This window comes from Magnolia sinica, chromosome 19, assembly GCF_029962835.1.
Source record: "Magnolia sinica isolate HGM2019 chromosome 19, MsV1, whole genome shotgun sequence".
Taxonomy (NCBI): Eukaryota; Viridiplantae; Streptophyta; class Magnoliopsida; order Magnoliales; family Magnoliaceae; genus Magnolia; species Magnolia sinica.
The window spans coordinates 42,314,238-42,331,513 of NC_080591.1; the positions used below are offsets into that span (position 1 = coordinate 42,314,238).

Below are 17,276 nucleotides of genomic sequence, written 5' to 3' on the forward strand. Positions count from 1 at the left end.
TGTTCCTACATTCCATGCATCAAGACATCCTATTCTGCCGGACTAGCTTCTTTACCCCATGCATCCAAAATGTTCGAAGAACCCTTTACTACTTCTCACAGCAACCCTCTGTTGTTTCAGTTCATTGCTTCAGGGACACTGTAGCCAACCCTTGCCCATTTCTCATTACACCAATGTTCCAATCCAGTTTGTCACTTGCAACACCTTAGCATGAGCTTGGAATGCCATATTATCAAGATTCATGATGAAAGTTATGGCAAGGGTTTCACACTGGCTGGCAACCTGACACAACCCTCCTTTATCTGGCCTTGGGATTGGCAATAAGAGCACAAAACTCCCATGAGTGCTATCTAACAGTCTATTACATTGTTTGATTCAAATCAATGACATTAGATACAATATGATTTTGTAGATGATTTTTTTTTTGAGGGATAATAAGAAAATTTTATTGAAAGAAAGGGCAGAGCTAGAATGTACATAATAGAGAAACTATACAAAAAACCTGAAAAACCGAGGACCCTAATAGATCAGCCCAACTTGCCGGAAAACTATCTACAACCTTCATTGCCACTGCCCAATTTATTACATGCAATTTCGCTTGCTTAAAGACTTCCTCAACTTGCCTCGATCGATTTCTGAAGCATCTATTATTTCTTTCCAGCCATAAGAACCATTACCCCGCCTGCAACACCAGGTGCCACACTTTTTGGCCTACTTCCGAATGCAAACCATCGTGCCACATACAAAAAAACTAACCAATGGAACTTGGCGAAGCCCATAATACTCCAAATAGATTGAAGAACTTTTGCCACAACTGAGTTGAATAACCGCAATGAATGAATAGGTGATCCACCGATTCCCCATCTTGATAACACATAACACATGTTCGGTAGAATCATCTTTCTTTTCCTGAGATTATAAACTGTAAGAACCTTGCTGCAACCTACTAGCCAAGCAAAAGCCGCCACCTTTGAGGGCGCTCCATAGCACCATACATCAGTAGTCGAACTTAGCCCATGATTAGTACCACCTCCCTCCAAAATCTTATAAAAGGATCTAACAGAAAATTTCGTAGACCTATCTTCCAACAACACCAATGAATCTAATTTTGAAAGCACCGGCCTCATCTTATCAAGAAAGGCTAACAATTTGATTAATTCCTCGGTCTCCTCATCATCTAAATTCCTCCTACTTGGTAGAGCCCATATAACCTCGTTGCCTTGTATGGAGAAACATCTTGCCACCGCAATCCCCTCCCCCAATGCCAACCTAACTACCCTCGGGATGGCCTCCTATAATTTTTGATTCCACACCCAAATGTCCTTCCAAAACTTGATCTTCAAACCATTACCTAAAGAAAAACCAACTCCTTCCCACACCTTCGGCCTAATCCGCTATACTTCTTTCCACACTGAGGAAGCTTTATACAATGATGAAGAACGAGTCCATCAAGCCCAATCATCAAGCCCATACTTTAATGCAGGGGCATTTTCACACCGGGCTTGAGTGGGGTAGCCCATGGGATGCGGGGACACACTCGGGGTGGGTGAACCATGTGATTTGGGGCCCACGAGGGAGGTCTCGTATTTAAGACTCCTTACTGGGGGTGATTAATGTGCATTTCATACCAGGCTCGAGTGGGGTAGCCCGTGCGATGCGGGGACACACTCGGGGTGGGTGGCCCATGTGATTTGGGACCCGCGGGGGAGGTCTCGTGTTTGAGACTCCTCACCGAGGTGATTAATGGGCATTTCACATCGGGCTCGAGTGGGGTAGCCTGTGGGATGTGGGGATACACTTGGGGTGGGCAGCCCATGTGATTTGGGGCTACGAAGGGGGTTCGGTCGAGGTCCTAACCCATGAGATGTGGGGCCTGGGCTATGAGATTAAGGGATTAATTCGCCATACTCTAACAGTTCGAGCTTTTAGAGCAAGTGGTTAATTGTCTTACATCAAATTGGTATCAAAGCGGGAGGTCTCGTGTTCGAGACTCCTCACCGGGAGTGATTAATGCAGGGGCATTATCATACCGGGCTTGAGTGGGGTAGCCCGTGGGATGCGAGGACACACTCAGGGTTGGTGACCCATGTGATTTTGGGCCCACGGGGGAGGTCTCGTGTTCGAGACTCCTCACCGGGGGTGATTAATGCGCATTTCACGCCGGGCTCGAGTGGGGTAGCCCGTGGGATGCGGGGACACACTCGGGTTGGGCGGCCCATGTGATTCGGGGCCCACGGGGGGGGGGGGGGGGGGTTCGGCCGAGGTCCTAACCCATGAGATGTGGGGCTTGGGCTATGAGATAAAGGGATTAATTCGTCATACTCTAACAATTCGAGCTTTTAGAGTAAGTGGTTAATTGTCCTGCATCATACTTCCTACCCACTACATCCCTCCAAAAGGAATACTCTTTCACCCCGATCCTCCAAGCCCATTTACCTAGCAATGCCTCGTTTATTCTCTCCAAACTTCTTAACCCAGCGCCTCCTTGATCCCTTGGCCTACAAACTTCCTCCTACATAAGATGGAACTTGTGTGAATCTTCCGATCCCTGCCGCAGGAAATCTCTCATGATTTTCTCCAACCTCTCCAAAACCGATTTCGGACACTTAAATAATGAGTGACATATAAAAAATCGAGAGATTTGACATTGTCACCTTTATGGGTGTAATCCTTCCCCTTAATGACAAAGATCTGTTTCGCCATTGCGAAAGCTTCCTAACGAACGACTCGATCACCTTATCCCATACCCCCTTAGGAGGCTTTCCTATGCGCAAAGGAAGCCCAAGATAGGTTGTTGGAAAAGCTCTAGCCTTGCACCTGAACTCACACGCAAAAAGAGATACTTCATCCTTAGATATTCCTTATCGATAGAAATAATCCCTCACTAGCTTTCCTTCCACCCCTTTGTCAATCATCCTGCTCAAAGCTTTCTTCACAACCACAAAAAGATAAAGGGACAAGGGGTCACCTTGCCGCAATCCTCTAGAAGAAGAGAAAAAACCGTTTAACGAACCATTTACCAGCGCTGGAAACTTTGTTGACGCTACTCATGCACGCATCGAAGCCCGCCATCTCTCTTTCCACAACCCAAACGGCGTAGCATGTAGTCTAGGAAGTTCCAATCAACATGATCGTACACCTTCTTGATGTCCAGCTTACAAATCACCCCTTTTTCGTTTCTCCTATTGCATGCATTTATACTCGTGGGCCACCAACATGCTATCCGCAATGTCTCCCCACTAAAAATGCCCTTTGGGTCTTTGATATGACACCTCCAATTAGTTCTTTGAATTTGGAAGGTAGGATCTTCGCTACAATTTTATGCAGCCTGCCTAAGAGACTTATAGGCTTATAATTCGATATGCTTTCCACGCCCTCCTTTTTCGGGATCAATGTTACAAACATAACACCTAGCTCCGAAGACCAGACACTTGCAAGAAAGAACTCATTAATAGAAGCAATCATGTCCCCTTTCACAACCTCCCAAAACTTCTAATAGAATAATCTCAGAAAGCCATCCAGTCCAGGTGCTTTTTCACTTCCCAATCGGAAATTGCCTTCATGATTTCTTCTGCTTTCTAAAATTTCTGTCTATCTAGGGAAGATCTCCACCACTCTTTAATTAAATCACTCTACCTCTAGCCACGAAAACTCAAATATGAACGGCCTCATACCCCAATCTTCCTTATTCGGCGGATACTGGTCTCGGCAATCCCATTTGGTGTGCTAGCAGGAATTTATCTAGCAGCTCGAGCGACAAAAGAAATCAGTCTAACTTAGACTGTATGGCTTGAGATTGTCCATTTGACCACGTGAATTTAATCACTCCCATCGGCAAGTCAACCAATTCATTTCTTGAGATCCAGTCTGACAAGTCTTGTATACTTCAATTTATCCTTTCCCCGTTTAATTTTTTGTATGGGAATTTGACCACATTAAAGTCGCCCCCCACATAGCAAGGATACGCCCACTTCTTGTAGCAAACATCCAACTCCTAAAACAAATGCCTCATATTTGATTTATTTGGGCCGTATACCATCGTCAGTGACCGTTTAAAACCAGAAGAAATATCTTTAAGTAGCAAAGATAAAGAAAACTAGCCCTTAAAACACTCCTCCATGTTCCAAACCTGAGAGTTCCAACCACCAAAATTCCTGCTAAGGAGTCTACTGTTTCAATCGTTTCCCATGCATAATTCTATCCTTCACACAATGAATCCACTATCTTTTTTTTTTTTTTTTTTTTTTCAATTCCTTGCAATTTAGTTCTTGAAGAGCATATAATTGCACCCTATATTTTTGTCACAAGTCCTTGATCTGAAGCCTTTTTTGGAGACACCCCAGACCTCATACATTCCAGCTTACTATAACCAATGTTAACCCATCTTCCCTTCCCGAGGACCCTACTACCGAGAGCCCTCATTTAGGCCCTCTCCTTCTTTTGCAGCCACAGCCTCCTTATCCACCTACATTTGGGCCATGTTCTGTCGGCCCCTTTCTTCCACAAACTCGAACACTGCTACATAATCTTCTGGATTGTCCCCAAAAGTTAACCCCACCAAATGCGCGCTCTCTCTCTCTCTTACCACCTTTTTTACTCTTCTCATGCCTCGAGCCATGGACATCTTTTGCTTTTTGCTTTTCCTCAGCCTCAACACTCTGGCTGACCTTTCCCTTGTTGACTTCAACGTCGAGCTTTCTTTTTCCAACCCCATGTTCTTTCTGATAATTGCCAACAGACTAACTACTTGTACTTCCTTTGGAATCGACATATGAAACGAGCCTGTGTTGGACATATCCCCGTTCTCTTTGCTATATGCGGCAACGCAATTTTCTTGAACTTTCGTTGCCCCCGACCTTAAACATACCTGGTTCACAAGCATCTCCTTTCAGAAATTGTTCGGAGATAACTGATCATGTTCTGAGAACTAAGATGCCATGTACCTTGCCATTTGTTTACCTGGTTGATCGTGGATTTACTGCGGAAATCCAATGCTCAACATTTTTATCGGTTCCCCTGTTGCGACTCCCTTTATGTTGATGAAATAAATTGAAGGGGGTTAAATACCTTATCTCCGCACATGTGGTGATTTAAGTTAGAGAGCACGTGTTAATATTGCCACATGTGCTAGAAACAACCCTTGAGACATGGGTTATGCAAACCTCACTCGCCTTAAAGCAGTTGAGCTCGGTGCGTGCAAAATTGCTACATCTGTCCCTCTCTCTCTCTCCAACATTTAATGCATTGCCCTCTGTCGACCATGGAGAGATCCCCAATTCTCCCTCTTCGATGCTATTTGACGATGTTGCCTCTTATGCCATCATTGTAATGTGGCTTCCTTTGCGGCCCTTCTTCCGTTACTTCCTCATCCTGCTCCATAGTGTTGGGACACGTGGCCAAAAATTGATTCGGTGCTCCTTCGGAGAGTAGGTGATGTATTCCAAAATCTTCTCTGTCTTCGACCTCCATTGTCACCTTCTCTGAAGCTTCAATTGCCAGCTTAAAAGTCTCTTCTTCTCTACATATGCACACCATGAAGCTCTTCGTCCCAACTCGAATATTCACCTTAGCTGGCATTGTAAAGATCTTCCTCCTTTTGATCCTAATTCTAGATAATCTGAGCATCTTGTAGTTGAACGTCTAATCATCGATTGCCACCATCGAGCCCACACAAGCACCCACTTCTTGAATTATTTCTTCAATCCATAATTCGAGAGGGAGATCCCAGATCTGTAACCAACACTCCTTCCAGCCAAGATCCAACCATTCATCCCATCGTTGGACTTTTGTTCTACACCTCCTTTGTGCCATTCACATGAGCTGAGAAAACTCTCCACTTCCTATCTGGAACCTAGGGATATGTATGCAGCTACCTTCGATAGTTTTTTCACAACTGTGTCTTTTGGGTCTACCCCACAGTTATCATTTATCCACCCCGCAATTTCTTCCTTTGAAGCACTTGGTGTAATCGTCGCCACACAACAACAATCAAAGGATTTGAGGGATTTTTCTAACGCCTTTTCATTGATAAATATGATCGGATCATCATCCAGAGCCTCCCTCCACACCGCTTTTTGTGAGGGTACAATTACTTCCTTCTCGATGGCCCTCACCTTCTCGGAGGATATCACCACCTCTTTGAAAGATTTCGTACCCATTACCCCCTGAGCAACCATTCCCACACTTGATTGACTCTGCAAATCGTCCCTTTTTGTCTTACCTCCTTTCCCCTTATAGGTTTTCTCTTTCTGAGTGGGTTTTTTTTTGTGTGTGTGTGTGTGTGTGTTCTCTGGTTTTCTTTTTTGAGCCATATTTTGCCTTCTGCACACTCAACTGCTTCCCCCCAAACTTCTCTCCGTTCAATATCTTCATTGCTTCCTCCACTTCTACCTTTGAACTCATTCGAATAAATGCAAAGCCACGTGCACTCATGGAAACCTTATCTCTTGGAATCACTACTTCCATCACAACCCTAGCGTTACCAAAGACCCTTTCGAAATTAATCAGTGCCCAACCCTCTAGAAATCCTGTCACGAACAGTGTTGGATACTACGACAAACGGTTCTTCGTTCTACTAGTTATCTTCCTGCCCTTTGAGTGTTGGCTACGCACCTTCGTCCATCCTTCCTGATCCTCATTCTCAAGAACTGCTTTTGTTCCTGATGCCGATGCTAGTGATTCTAATCCGCTTGCTATTTGATGTAATCCTTGCACACTCTCGTCCACACTTTTTTTCTTTTTGTCTCCACAAACTCTCACAACACTTTCACCTGCTATCCGTCTCCACAAACTCTCCATCCCAAACTCTCATCCAAGATTTTGTAGATGATTTTAGCTCTATAGCTAATTGTAACACAAGGAAACTGAAAGATTCTTTTTATTTTTTTAATTTTAATTTTATTTTATTTTTTACTTATTGCATATATTTTGCACTTAGAGATGGTTAGAAACCACTCCCTGAGTTTCACGTCCACTCAAACATTTCAATAGATTGAGTAAGCGCTAAAAAAATATTCAAAACCTATAAAAACATTAGAAGCAATCAAATCATAATTCAAAATCATTTAAAAGGATCAAACCATGATTAGAGTCTATTACTATTCAAATGAATCGAATCACAGTTCATGACCATCAAATATTGTGGACTGTTCTTAGCAATTACTGGGCAGCTTTTAATAAAATTCAATTACCCTTAAAAAAATTATTGTAGAAAACAAAATAAAAGCTAAGACAACTAAGCAAGTATGAACCAAACTATCTATGATTCAAGCCATTACCATCCAATGCATTGATCCTACAACACTAAATGAGGAGGATAAATACTTTATGAGTTAATGAAAATCTTTTTTTTTTTTTGGAAGAAAGGTATTTTCTATATCCTAGCTTCAATCCCAATTAAATGGGGGAAAAGTGTTTAAATGGGTTTATATGCCTTCCTCTCAAGTGTTCCACTATTAGTGGTTCTAACTTCCAAGATTTCCAAAGGCCCCTTATTTGAGGCACTCATAGCAACAAAGTCTCTTCTTCTTCTACTCCTACTCCAGACGACCGTACAATTGAGGGCGGGGTCCATATGGTTGAGGTAGATCTAGGTTCAGGTGGGTTTTTGAGAGGATGGGAATGAGTTTTGAGGAAAATAAAAGAAAAATAAATGAATAAAGAGAAATAGAGAGAGATCACGGGAAGTAAAGAGAGTGAAGAGGAGAAAATGGAGGATAATACCTTGAAAGAAGAGAATAAAAGAGAGAGGATGGAATCAGTCCATGGCTTCACACCACTCTAATCACAGGAGGTTTTCTTTGCTCAAGCAAGAAGAGAGTTTTTTTAATTCAATGTATAATAATGCTAGGGCACTCACATGCCCAAACCTTTATAAACTATTTGCGATGTTTTTACAAAAGCACCCTTATTACTCTAAAATATCCAAAATCCCCCTTAAATCAACTAAAACATAAAACAACCCACAAATTAAATAAAATAATTGAGAAAATAACTAAACTAATGTCCCATGATGTCCACGACCAAGATGGCTCAATGATCAAGATGGGCCAATGGTTTGGATGATCCAACGCGCGAAATCCAATGATTCGTTGAAAATGTCTCTCAATCCAATGGTCTAGATGTATTCAATAAGCTCCTATATGTAGCCAATATACATCTTCCTAGTGTGGGGTCTTCAAAGATGCATGAACATGCATGTGAGGTCTTTCAACGCAGCTACGTACTGGATCTGGGCCCCATGTAATGATCATCCAACCATAGAGATGCTGGAACCAGCGCTAAAACTCACCTACTTTGAATGGTGCTCGGATGTCCTCATCATATGGTTTAAAAAAAAAAGAAAAAGAAAATTCATGGCATGATGTGCAAAGTTAGAACAAGCTTTTGGTCCTTTAGCTTGTAAGCAGTGTACATGAGTTAAGAAGGATAATCTCAATGGAAAATGGATGGAATTCATGGATGACAGAGGTTGTTTAGGGGTTGTAGGGTGATTTGGAGATCTCCCCTGAGTGGTATGCTAAAGTTAAAGACCAAAGACACGAACTCTTAACTAGGTGGAGATTTGTTGCTTGATGATGGGATTACTGAGGTAATAGAAGGGGACTCTCAAGAAATGCAGTTAGGTGGGCCTCACTTAGATTATATCCTTGGAGGCCATCCAATTGGATTCTCCAAATTTGGTAGCTATGTAAGTCTATCCCTGTCATCTTTTCTTTAAACCCAAGGTATCATGGGACCTTCCATGTGCACTCTAGGCTTAACTTTCCCCTCATAGTTTATGGCTTGTATTTCAATTTGCATTTTCAATAAATTTGTTTTATCTATGAAGAATTGAAATACAACTTTTGATTCTCTACAATTTTAGTTTTCATAGCAGAATATCCTAGAAATGCCCCTGGAGTGAGGACAATGAAATTTCTACTGATCAAAACTATTTGATAAAGTAGTTGTTCATATGACAAAGAATATCCCCAACTTGATTAGATTAGAAAATGCTTAGGATTTGGTGTGCATCGTGTACAATAAGTTGCATCAACCTCCCCTTGATTGATGTCCAATAAAAATGGAGCAAAATATATAAATTGAATGGTTTGAAATAGCTAGTCTCTTTAAGTTTTGACCATTGGTCCATCCATTGTTCGAAGTATCCCTGATATTATCCAATTATCCTCAATATTATCAGTATCTCTAGCTCGGCGATACCGATAACACCAGTAGCAATACCAATAATACTAGTATTAGAAATTCCAAGTATCAATGATGGATTGCTAAATTTCGCATATGTGTCGATATCACTAATGTATCTCGAATATTTTTGACCGTGTAAATTCTAGGTGTCTTTGTATTGCCAATGTATCGACATCGCCAATATTTTCAACCGTGCAAATTCCAGGTGTCGCTTGTATCGGCAGTGTATTGGTGATATTTCCGATAATATCGCCAATGTATTGCCAATGTTATCGATATCGCTAAAAATCTGTTTATTAAAGAAAATTCATTTCAAAATTTTTTTATGGGTGCATGGTTGCCTGATGAAATGCATGTTTGTATGTGTGGATATGTATGCATGCATTTATGGGTGCATGGTTGTCTGATGAAATGCATGTTTGTATGTGTGGATATGAATGCATGCATTTATGGGTGCATGGTTGTCTGATGAAATACACATGTATGCACGCATGGATAGATGGATGGATGAATGAATGGATGGACGGATGGACGGATGGATGGATGGATGGATGGATGGACGGATGGATGTTTGGTTGGATGGATGGATGGATGGATGTGTATATGTGTGTGCATGCATGCATGTGTTTGTATGTATGTATGTGCATGCATGGATGGATCCACCATTTTGCCCATGTTTCCCCAATGTTTCCCTTAGTCAACGATACATGCTTTTAGGCCCCATTAAAGGGAAACTTATTATTTGATTCCTAAATATGCAAATATGTCTTTTTTCTCCATAATTTGATTCTTAAATATGTAAATGTGTATTTTAGTATCTCCTTAAGTTTCATTGAAAATTCCTCCGTTTTCCCATGTTTCCCCACATTTCCGGGAATCAGCGATATTATCGATGATAGTGATATTGTTTCCGTATCCCCGGCCAGCTAAAATTGTAGCAATACCGATACTTCGAAAATTGGGTCCATCCATTAGGTGGCTTGTCTGGTTGTCAGCTGGGTTGTTCGACACATTGCCAATCTTATGAATTGTAAGGTTGATACCATCTACAAATGGCCAACGCATGTTGGATCTGGCTTCATTATGAAGCCTTGGGTTTTCTTATAATTTGTAAATTTTGCCTTTTACATGACTTGTTATCACTGTTTGAATTATCTCCGATATTATCGAAATATCTCTAATATTATCCATATCTCTAGCTCAGCAATACTGATAACACTGGTACTGATATTGATAACATTGATACTATAAAAAATTCTAGGTATCAATGATGTATCACTAAATATGGCCAATGTATCGATATCGTCAATATTTTCAACTGTGTAAATTCCAGATGGTCGCTTGTATTGCCATGCATCGATACCGCCGGTGTATCGCCAATATTTTCATCTGTGTAAATTCCAGGTGTCGCTTGTATCGCCAGTGTATCTGTGATATTTCGATAATATCTCCAATGTATCAACATCATAAAAAATCTGTCTATAAAAAAAACCCCATTTCATATTTTTTTTTATAGGCGCATGGTTGTATGCAGTGTTCAATTTGTCGACGATAATATTTGATAATATCGCAATATTATTATTATCGCAACTTGGCGATATCAAGACCACAATCTTTCGTTTCTTTTCTAGTTGTCAATGATTTTTTGGGAAATATCATGTGTTGTTGATATTCTGAAATGTCAATGGATCTTTGGATAGAAGGTTGGATGGATAGATGGGATGGATGAGATGGTTGGACTGATTTCTTACAACAAACTTGCTTTCAGGTCCCCATTAAATAGAAACCTATTATGTATGCATTCTTTTTCGATTCCTAAATATACAAATATGTATATTTTAGCATCTCCCGAGGTTCCACTGAAAAATTCCACCGTTTCCCCATGTTTCCCCGCATTTCCGGTTATCAGCGATATTATCGGCAGTATCGATATTGTTTCCGTATCCCTGGCTAGCGAAACTTGTAGCGATACTGAAACTTCAAACACTGCTTGCTATCTGGTTGTTACCTTTGCTGCTTTCTTTTTCCTTTTTCCTTGGTTTCGTTCTTTCATTCTTTTAGTTTGGTTTTGTTTTCCTTTTTCTCAGGTTTAGTTACTAACTGTCGCTGATTGAATATGAATGCTTGAGGTGCATTGTTTTTGCTCAAAATGAGTTTTCTTCCACTTTCGTTTATAGAACATAAACCCTATGATGATTACGCAGGATGCTTTTAGGGTTCTTAGAGATGGAGTAAGAAGCTGTTTACCCGTCTACTAGTAATTATTATAGTAAAAAGTGTGATTTCTTAGGAGGTTATGATTGTAGATTGGATCATGAGCCAGTCGAAAAACTATTGCCAACCTCAATTAGTTGGGATAGGTTTAGATGATTATGATTCAACAATCCAGCGGATATTGTTGGCCGCCTTGGATGCGAAGTCCTAAAAGAATGCAATTCATGTGTCATCCACGAGTACTCGTTTCCAGCGATACAAGAGTCTAGTAACTATTTTACCATTTGCTGTTTTTCTCGTTTATAATCACAACTTTCAATATAAGCACCTTTTGTTTTGTTCCTGCTGTTTCTATGGATTGTTGAGTTCAAATCTGGAATATATCATGTTTAAGGTTCTCACTAATGATTTGCAAGCTGTAAAATGTAGGCGTTCTCCCTGGATTTCAACTTGAGAGCACATATGCGGACACATTCGCAAGAAAACTATCACATTTGTCCATATGAAGATTGTGGAAAGCGGTATGCACACGAGTACAAGTTAAAAACTCACATCAAGGCACACCATGAAAAGGTCAGCATAGTATGCTCAACCTCAATTTATGTCTCAAGCCTCTCTGTACTTCTCCATATGCTGCTCGGTTTGTTGGTTCAATGTTAGAAAATAATTTTTGCAGAAGCAGGGCATGAATGAAATACTTCCAAAAGAATGCACATTCTTCACTGAACTCATTTATCTACACCAATGAGTACAGACATACCCCCAAGACCAAAATTAATTAAAATGTTGCCCTTCATCATCGTCAGGAAATTGGTTATTGGTCACGTTCAAATGAGGAATTTAGGGTCCTCTGAATGTGGAAGATCCTAACCCTTTGATTACTTGCAAATAGAAGGTTAAAAGTAACAAAAACCCCATTCCACATTCAAAGTAGGCTAAAGATCCATGTGTTTGGATCTTCCATTCTGGAAGAGTTTTGGGGCTTCTCTCATTTGCAATGATATTAGATCAGCAGGCTGGATCAAGGTTGCAGAATTTGAGACTAGGACTACTCAGCCTGCTCAAAAAGTTTGACTCACGCGAGTCTTCTCGGTGACTTATGTCAGATTTTATTTTTATTATATATATATATATGTGTGTGTGTGTGTGTGTGTGTGTGTGTGTGTGTGTGTGACGCAGGACAGTCCTAATTATGATGCATGCTCATGGAGATAATTAAACAGCGGAAATAAAAGGAATAAATGATCTAAAATTCTAACAATAATCATCATAACTGAGAAAATCATAAAGGAAACATGCAATGGAGCGGGCCATCACTACAACCATGGAGTATGGAATTCAATTACTACTTAGGTTGGATCCGGCGAGGGATGAGACCTCCCGATCTTGCATGGTCACACCCAATCGATCAATGAAGATCACTAGTCCGAAGAACCAAGAAGTTTCTCGGATTAGGGATTTGAGAATTTGGGGATTTAGGGTTTAGATCGGTTCTCAAGATTTTGATCGAAGAGGAATTAGCCAAAACAAAAAAAAAAATAGAAGAAAGAAAGTTATTACCTTGAGGAAGTTGGAGGGGCACAAGAAGAAATTAGAAGAAGAAGATCAAGGGGAGAGAAGAAGCACCATTAGAGAGAAGAGAGAAAGGAGGCAACCAAAGGGTTTGCTTTTCATTCATCAATAGTTGAAATTCGTGTTTAGGGCTTTACCCCACTTAAATAAGCACATAAAGACATAAAATTACTAAAATACCCCTAGGATAAGCAAATAAAGATATAAGATTACTAAAAGACCGCTAACTAAGTCAAAAAACGTGCAAATAACATAAGTATGGGAAAGTTTGGGCGCTCGGTCCTCTTTCTCCAATCTTCCTTCACATGTGTCTTCCCTAAGTGGGGTCTTCTATATGTCCAATCACATGTGAAAGGTCTTCAGCTCCTCAATATTCGCCTATCCACAAGGACGGCACTTGTGGTTGGCGCTTTCTTCGTTGGTACACCTTGAATGCACCTGTGTCCGCATCAGTGTGTGTGTGTATAGTAAATTTATGAGTAAAATATAAAGATTGAAAATTTTAGAAGAAAAGAAATGAATGTAAAGGTTTGCTAACTTTTCGTTATTATTATTTTTTTCTTTCATGGCGAACTTGAATATTAACTCCTATGTTATATAACCTTATATTTGCTTTATTTATTGAAAAATCCTCTTATCTATACTACTTTAAAGGAGGGAATTTCAAGATATCTTACATACGTATTTTAGCTCTACAAATACAATATCTATACTAATTTTGTTTTTTTGAGAGGTAACACAAATTTTATTAAGAGCCACACAAAGTGGAAAAAGAATGAACAAAACAGCAAAGGGAAAAAACTAGATGCCCAAAAGGGCAATAATAACATAAGGATCCAAATCCTTAAACCCGTGGCCCAATCAAAACTCAAAGACAAAGCTTTCCGAAAGGTTCCCTCCACGGAGTCCAGCTTGTTTTCGAAACACCTCCTATTCCTTTCTACTCAAATCGCCCACAAGGTAGCCATGGCCGCCAAGTGCCAAAGGCCTTCTTTCCCGAAGCCTCCTTCATCCCAAGAGGCAAGAAAGGAGGGGATGGACGCCAACATAACCCAACCGATGTTCAACATTGATAAGAAGGATTCCCATATCTTCCTTGCAAACGAACAATGAATAAAAAGGTGATCCATATATTCTGCATCCCCCATGCATGGGAGGCAAATGTTGGGAAGCTGTTGCATAGATTGACGACAGTAAGGATCCTGTTCCTTCCCACCAACCGCACAAAAGCAGCCACTTTTGGTGGAGCACCATACTTCCATAACCGGTAGTTAAAAACGAAGGGGCCAAGATAGGAGTTGCTAGCTTCTTATAAAAGGATCAGACTGAAAAACAACCAGTTTTCTGGTCTCTCCAAATCAGCACATCCTCCCCTTCATCGCCTATCATTGCTGAATTCAACTTGTCCAAAAGCCTGATGAACGTCTCAACTTCCTCATCGCTCAAACCTCTGCGACATGGAGGCGCCCACACCATACCCCCTTCATTTATTGAGAAGCAATCAGCAATACTCACGTTCTTGTCAATTGCAATCGCAGCCAGGCTTGGAAATGCAGCTTTAAGGAGACGATCACCCAGCCAATGATCTTCCCAAAAGAGAATCTGGGTACCATCTCCCACCGAATAAAGGACTTCTTCCTTGAATCTTGGGGCTATTGCAAGCACAATTTTCAAGATACCCAAAGCTTTGTACCTGGAGGTCTCCTTTAACCACCATCCCCCATAGCTTGTTCCATATTTCGCAGATATTGCCCCTTTCCACAAGCTGTGGTCTTCCGTAGTGAATTGTCACAACCATTTTCCCAAAAGAGCCTTGTTCATAGTGTCCAACACTCTCAAACCAGCTCCCTCCTCCTGGATCGGTTTACACACATCCTCCCATTTTAGAAGATGGAACTTCTTCACTAGGTCTTTACCCCTCCAAAGGAAATTGCGCCTTAACTTCTCCAGTTTATCAAGCACTGATATCTGGCTTTAAAAAGCGACATGAAGTAAATGGGCATGCTAGAGAAATCTGCTTTGATCAAAGTCAACCAGCCCCCAAGCGACAAATGCCTACTCTTCCAACAAGAGAGCTTTCTTTCAATTCTCTCGATCACTAGATCCTATAAGTGCCTAGCTGGCTTGCCGATATAAAAAGGGTGACCTAAGTATGTGGATGGAAAGTTACCTGCCCACACCCAAAGATCTCTGCAAACTTTCTTACCTCTTCCTCTCACAAGTGCACCGCAACTCACATTTGAGATCATTCACCTTCAGCCCCGACACAACTTCAAAGCAAGTGATAATCTTTCACAAGTTATCAACCAAGGCTACCTCCGCTTCAAAAAATAATATAGTGTCATTCGCAAACTGAAGATGGGTCTTTTTAGAGCTACTATTTGAAAGGGCCTTTTTAGTAAATTCCTAATTTTCCTACTCCTTGGAGCTGATTGCTTTGTTCATTGTTCTTCCTTATTCTATTTTCCTGCTACTATGAAATTGCAAAAATGGCCATCTAAAATAACATTGCACCAACACGTGAAGGGCATTTAAGTAATTTAATCATGTATATGTGAAAATACAAAGGGCCCTGCAAAAGTGATCATCTTGTAACTTTTTAAGGGCAGTTACACGCATTTGCCACTCTGGAGTTACAACATTGAAAGATGCATTATCAGGTGTTACAACAGTGGAAGCATTTGTTGAATGTATTTTTGTATAAATGCAAATAAGTGGGCTATGTTCAGTTCCCAATGAATTAAAGTTTAGATGTTTTCAAAATGAAAATTTTATGAGAATAAGAAGGCCACCCTCTATTCCCAAAAGTGGAGATGAATTACATGTTACTTGACCTAAAGATATGGGAATTGGGATTACGATGCAGGACATGAAATTTAAATATGATGTGCAAGATTTTCAGGCTTCAGATCACACTAGTTCAGAGACAATCACACAAAATTTCACATCCCACATAACGTCAAGCACTCAACAAGGGAAATCTATGCGAGTTCAGGCCTACATGTGCTAGGGCTGGATTAAGTAAAATTATAGACCAAACAATGCTTAAAGGAGAGTAAATTCATCCACACATGCACAGAAATATTTCCCCAATCCAAGGGATTCACAGGTTCAATTCGGGAACATTAGGGTTGAAGAAAAGGGCATAAAAATTGGGATTTAAGACAATCTAGGGTTAGAGTTAGGGAAATCAGGTGAGAGGAGTGAAAGAGAGGAGCGAGAGAACCTGTGCAAGATTTTCAGGCTTCAGATCACACTAGTTCAGAGACAATCACACAAAATTTCACATCCCACATAACGTCAAGCACTCAACAAGGGAAATCTATGCGAGTTCAGGCCTACATGTGCTAGGGCTGGATTAAGTAAAATTATAGACCAAACAATGCTTAAAGGAGAGTAAATTCATCCACACATGCACAGAAATATTTCCCCAATCCAAGGGATTCACAGGTTCAATTCGGGAACATTAGGGTTGAAGAAAAGGGCATAAAAATTGGGTTTTAAGACAATCTAGGGTTAGAGTTAGGGAAATCAGGTGAGAGGAGTGAAAGAGAGGAGCGAGAGAACCTGTAGCCAGCCCGCGTGTGTGGATCGTATGTTGGGTTTGACGCACGTGCGCTGATGGCTGGCCGCACGTGCGTGGGGCCCATGAACCCAAAAAAAATGCCTTCTTAGGTCTGGTCGGTTAGGGCTGGGCCACAAGTTTCAGCCCGATTCGAGGTCCGGTCTGCACGTGGTGCTCCACCGAAGTTTCAGCCCTCCTGCAGGGCCAGATTCTAGAATCCTGTTGAAGAGAGGAAAATTGATGCAATAAAGGACAGATTTGTAGCGCAGATGATTGTGGGAGATGAGAAGGGTGGATGGTAGAAGATGGGAGTGAATTGGGATAAATGTGACTACACACCATGGTAGTTAGCCCTTCGAAGAAGGGAGGGCTTCGCACCCAATTAGGTTTTCATAATTCGGAAATGATCAGGAAAACGTGGCAATTTTATTAATCTTCATTGAGAAAAAAGCCTACAAAGGGTGCTTATTTATAAGAAAACCCGATACCCCTAAAACTCGCACCATGTGCGCAACTTATTTCTTGGCAATAAAGTAAACACAAATAATAACTAATCAAAGTAATCTAAACCGTGCATGATATTCTAAATAACATTAATAAGCAAAACCTAAAATATGAGACTAATCAGACTAGTGGGCCACAATCATGAGAACCCATGATGGGCTTTATTTGACTATTGGGCCCACTCTAACAAATCAAAACCCAGTCTTCTAATTAGGGGGCCCTTCTTGGACGT

General features: G+C 40.9%; 1 protein-coding gene across 2 annotated transcripts in view; it reads left to right on the forward strand.

Moving 5' to 3' along the window:
- The window catches only part of LOC131235499 (zinc finger transcription factor YY1), a 71,383-nt gene that overhangs the window by 42,258 nt on the left and 11,849 nt on the right, over positions 1 to 17,276 (forward strand). For both annotated transcript variants that reach the window (XM_058232684.1, XM_058232685.1), the window contains one exon: positions 11,833 to 11,976. In XM_058232684.1, coding sequence (XP_058088667.1) covers positions 11,833 to 11,976 — 144 coding nt within the window. The remainder of the gene's footprint in view (positions 1 to 11,832; positions 11,977 to 17,276) is intronic.